General features: G+C 34.2%; 1 protein-coding gene across 1 annotated transcript in view; it reads left to right on the top strand.

Moving 5' to 3' along the window:
• LOC125034090 overlaps window positions 1-3249 on the top strand; it is a 12217-nt gene extending 8968 nt beyond the window's left edge. Inside the window, exon 4 of the mRNA XM_047625732.1 lies at window positions 3160-3249. Within this exon, the coding sequence (XP_047481688.1) occupies window positions 3160-3249 (90 nt within the window). The remainder of the gene's footprint in view (window positions 1-3159) is intronic.
• The last annotated feature ends 1751 nt before the right edge of the window (window positions 3250-5000 follow it).

Below are 5000 nucleotides of genomic sequence, written 5' to 3'. Positions count from 1 at the left end.
TATCACTACTATTATCATCCAAGTTAAGAAAAACACTAATAATATTAAGGATATTAGAAAAATTCCCGAGAACAAAGAACAGAGACAAGAAAAAAAAAAGATATATATATATAGACAAGGCTTCCCTTCACAATGCTATAGAGAGCAAGGTTACCAGTCCGACCTTTTCCCTATTCTTGGTTTGGAAATATTCTTACGTCATAGTTGCGTAAGGGAGATATTTATGGTTTTCTTGTATGGGTGTGTGTTCTCTTTTTGCCTCTCTCTCTTGTTCTTCTTGTTCTTCTTGTTCTTCTTCTGATTTTTCTTTTTCTTCTGCTTCTTCTTCTTCTTCTGGTTATATTTCTTTTTTTTCTACTCCTTCTTTTTCTTCTTCTTCATTTACTTCTTCTATTTTTTTCATCTTCTTTTTTCTGCATCTTCTTTCTCTTCGTTTTTCTTCTTATTCTGCTTCTTCTACTTCTTGTTCGTCTTATTATTATTATTATTATTCATCTTCTTTTTTCTGCATCTTCTTCTTCCTCTATTTTTTTCTTCCTCTTCATCTTCGTCGTTGTCTTTTCCTTCTTTTCTTCTTCTTCTTCTTCTTCTTCATCTTCTTTTTTTCTGCTTCTTCTTCTTCATCTTGTTTTCTTCTTCTTCTTCTTCTTTTTCTTCTTTGTTTTCTTCCTCTTCTCTTTCTTCTTCTTCTTCTTTTTCTTCTTCTTCATCTTCTTCTTCTTCATCTTCTTCTACTTCTTCTGCTTCTTCTTCCTCATCTTCTCATTTTTTTCTGCTTCTTCTTCATCATCTTTTTTTTCTTTCTTTTTCTTTACGTTTGATAATGTAAAGGTAATAAAAAAAGATGATAATGGTAGTTGTGATGATAATGATAATAATGATTATGTGGTGACAAGTTAATGATAATGCTAATGACGGTGATTATAGTGAAAGTGATGAAAATGATGATGATGATTATGAAGACATTATCTCTGAATAAAATAAGTTTATAAACAATTATCTGTTTGGTTTATTGTTTTATTTTTGCTTTCATTTTTCATTTTATTATTTTTATTATTTTCATTGTTTTTTTCCTTGAATTTCTTTCTACTTTGTTTTCTTCTCACTTTGTTTTGTTTTTGTTTTGTTCCTTGACTTTCCCGTATTCAGATGATAATGATGATAATGATAATTATTATTATCATTATTATTGTTATTATCATTATTATAATTATTGTTGTTTTTATTATTATTATTATCATTACTATCATCATCATTACTATTACCATTATCATTATCACTTCAATTATCTTTATTATTATCATTATCATTATTGTTGTTCTTGTTGTTGTTACCAAGATCACTAATATTATCATTATCATTATAATTATGATAGTTACTATTATCATTATTTTCCTTATCATTACTATTATTTTTCTTGATTATTATTATTATTATTATTATTATTATTATTATTATTATTATTATCACTATTAGCATTATTATTATTAACAGTGTTATTGTTATTATTGTTGTTTTTTTTTTTATCATTCTTAATATTCTTATCGTAATTGTTTTATTTTATCATTTTTATTGTTATTATTATTATTATTATTAGTGTTATCACTATCACAATTATCATTATTATTGCTGTTGTTGTTATCATTATTTTTGTCATTACTATTAGTTATTATCCGTATTCCTCTCTTCCTTTTTATTTCCTTTTCTTCTTCAGAGTTTGTCTTTCCATCATTCTTATTAGTTCTCTTCTTATTCTTCCTCTTTTACTTATTTTCTTCCTCTTTTTCTTCTTATTCGTTTTTCTTTTCTTCTTCACTTCATTCCTTTATTCCTCTTTCTTATTCTTTACTTTTTTCTTTTCTTCTATATTTCATTCCATCTTCTTCTTCTCCTCTTCCTCCTCCTCCTTCTTTTTCTTTTTCTTCCTTTTCTTCTTCTTGTCCTTTTTTTACTTCTATTTATTTTCCTTCTCCTCGTTCTCCTTCTTTTCCTTCTTTCCCTTTCTTCTTCTCTCTCCTTATCCTTCTCCTTCCTCCTCTCCTTCATCTTCCGCTTTTCCTTCTCCTTCTCTTCTTCTCATTCTCATTCTCATTCTCATTCTTTCTTCATGTTCTTCTTTTTCTTCTTCTTCTTCCCTTCCTTCTCCTTCTTCCTTTTCTCCATCTCTTTATCGTTGTTATTAATTTATCATTTTTATCATTATTATTAATTTCACAGTTATCATCATTATCATTATCATCATTATGCCTCTTCTTCCTCTTCCTCTTCTTTATCCTCATATTATCAATCTTTCTCCTCTGCGGTCGGTACACATGACGAGACACTTGAGGAACGTCATAAGAACCATTAATCACCCCAAATTATGCAATACTAACCCTTATGGCATCTGATATCTTTCACCGGCCATTAATCTTTAATGAACGATCAGGTCAAAAATTGGACTTGTGATTAATGAATTGTAAATTCAATCGATAGTTTTATTATTCTTATTTACATTTATTTTTCTTATCTACGTGTGTTTCTCCCTGGATTGTTTGTTTGTTTGTGTGTGTGTGTGTGTGTGTGTGTGTGTGTGTGTGTGTGTGTGTCTTTGTGTTTGTGTATGTGTGCGTGTGCATGTTGTGTGTGTATGTTTATGTGTACGTATTTGTATGTTTGTGTGTGTGTATGTGTGCTTGTACTTTTATCTGTGTGTCCTTTTGTTTGACTGAACAATTTCTTTTCAAAGCCTTCATTCTTATATCATGTTTAGCCACTGACAAAAAAACATATTTAACCTAAAGAAAAAGTACCATGCGATTTTCTCTATATTTCCCAACATGTATTCTTTGCTTACGAGATAAAGAAAGTGATTCATAAGAACCACTATTAATCTACCACATCGTTGCAACTAAGGATGATATAGCTTACATTAGGCACTTTGTTGAGTTGTTGCAATTGCAGGCTAAATCTCTTCAGAGCTGGGATTACTACAGGAATTTCATTTCTATTCGTGTTTTATTTTCATTGTTATTGTTATTATTATTATTTTTATCATCATTATTGTTATAGGATAACGCACAGTGCTCTAGTCAATGGATTTCTTTTTTCTTGGGGTTTGATGTCAACAAGACTGCTCAAAACCTCAAGTACCTCTCTAAGGATCCTTGCTGTATGCAGGATAACAGTTTTCTGCAGCTCACCAATTATGGTCTCAATATCTCTTCTGCAGCGTCTTTGGGGTATTTCCAAGTGCCCCCAATACTATAGGAATGACCACTATCACAGCTTATTCAGTTCTCGTACGTGATCTTGGTACTTCTTAATCTTCTCCATCTCTTTACTGTCCGCCCTGCTGTCATATGGGATAACAAAGTCTATTACTTGAGCCTTGTTTGCCTTCTTATCAATGACTATCATATCTGGACGCCTTGCTTGGATAACATGGTCTGCTTGCACTGTAAAATCCCATCTGTCAATCTGTGGTTCTCCATCACAGAGCCTGGTTCGTGTTGATACCATTTATCATTCATTTCGATGCCATGCTTTTTACAAACATCTCAGTGCACCCTCCTACCAACCCAATCGTGCCTTTCCTTGTACTCTCTCTGTGCCATCTTACTACACTCACTTATTATGTGGTTCACTGTCTCGTCCTTTTCTCCGCACGTTCTACATTTACTTTGCTCCTGAGTCTTACCAAATTTCGCTTTGATCACATTTGTACGGAATGTTTTTCTTGTGCTGCAGAGAATAAAGATTCTGTTTCCCCCTTCACGTTTCCCTGCTTTAGCCATAGCTACCTGTCCTTACTAGCGATGTCATCAGTTTGCCTTAGAAATTGTCCGCGCAGTGTCTTTTCTCTCCAGTTTTCTTTTCTTTCCGTTCTCTTTCTTTCCTGCAGATCAGTTTCCGACTCACTTACTTTTCCACGATTCTAAGTGAACTTAGTAGCCTTTCTGTATTGTTGCTGACCTTTTAAATGAAACTTTTGCTATATTGACTACATCCTTTACTCCTAAAAGTTCTCTTCCTCCCATCTATCCGTGGTAAATATAACCTATCAACGTTGCTTTTCGGATGTAAGGCATTGTGCGTTGTCATCAGTTTCCTTGCTTGTCTATCTAGCTGTTCCATCTCAAATTTTGTCCAGGCTAGAAATGCAGCTGAATATCTGAGCAGCGATACTGTACACGTGCTGATGCCTCTTATGAGTTTCCCTTCATTTAGCTATGTTTCCAGAATTTTCCGTACCCTTCTCTTGTACTCTTTCATAATTTTATCTCTCGTTTCCTTGTGTCTTATCTGATCTGCTTGAAATAATCCCAAATATCTGTAGCTTTCTCCATCCTTTACCGACTTAATCACAGATTCGTCTGGTAACTTAATCCCATTTGAAGTAACTACCTTTCCTCTTTTCAACGCTAGCATGGCACACTTTTCTCTTCCAAACTCCATTCCAATATCTGTGCTGAAAATCCGTTTCAATTAAGGAGTCCAATGATCTTTCATTCTTCGCATACAAATTTAGGTCCTCCATGAATAAGAGATGGTGAACCTTCTCTCCGCTCTGAGAAAATTCATATCCCGCATTTGACCTTCCTCAATATGTGAGTCAAGGGAATCAGCGCAATTACAAACAGCAAAGGAGGTAACGTATCCCCCTGGAAGATTCCTCTTGATCTTTACTTCTCCGACCGTTTGTTCTCCACGTGTTAGTTCTACTGGCCAGGTTTTCAGACTTTCCCCAAGAAGCTGTCTGAGCTGTTCATGAGGCCAGTTTCTTCTCTGGATCCTTGGAGCAGTAGATGGATGATGGCCGGGCCCGCGCTGCTCTTCCAAGGGACACCTGCCGGGCGAAAAATCTTGATCCGGTCCCATTCACGCCGTTATTTGGTAAATCAGTTGTAGGCATTACATTCATAATGAGGGTAGTGGTGAAAAGGTGCCAGAACCACTAGTATTTTTAGCGAAATACTATCTCTAGGGGGGCTGCCAATCAAGACTGAAGAGTCCCCCCT

This window comes from Penaeus chinensis, chromosome 17, assembly GCF_019202785.1.
Source record: "Penaeus chinensis breed Huanghai No. 1 chromosome 17, ASM1920278v2, whole genome shotgun sequence".
Lineage (NCBI taxonomy): Eukaryota > Metazoa > Arthropoda > Malacostraca > Decapoda > Penaeidae > Penaeus > Penaeus chinensis.
This window is presented reverse-complemented; position numbering and strand designations above follow the sequence as displayed.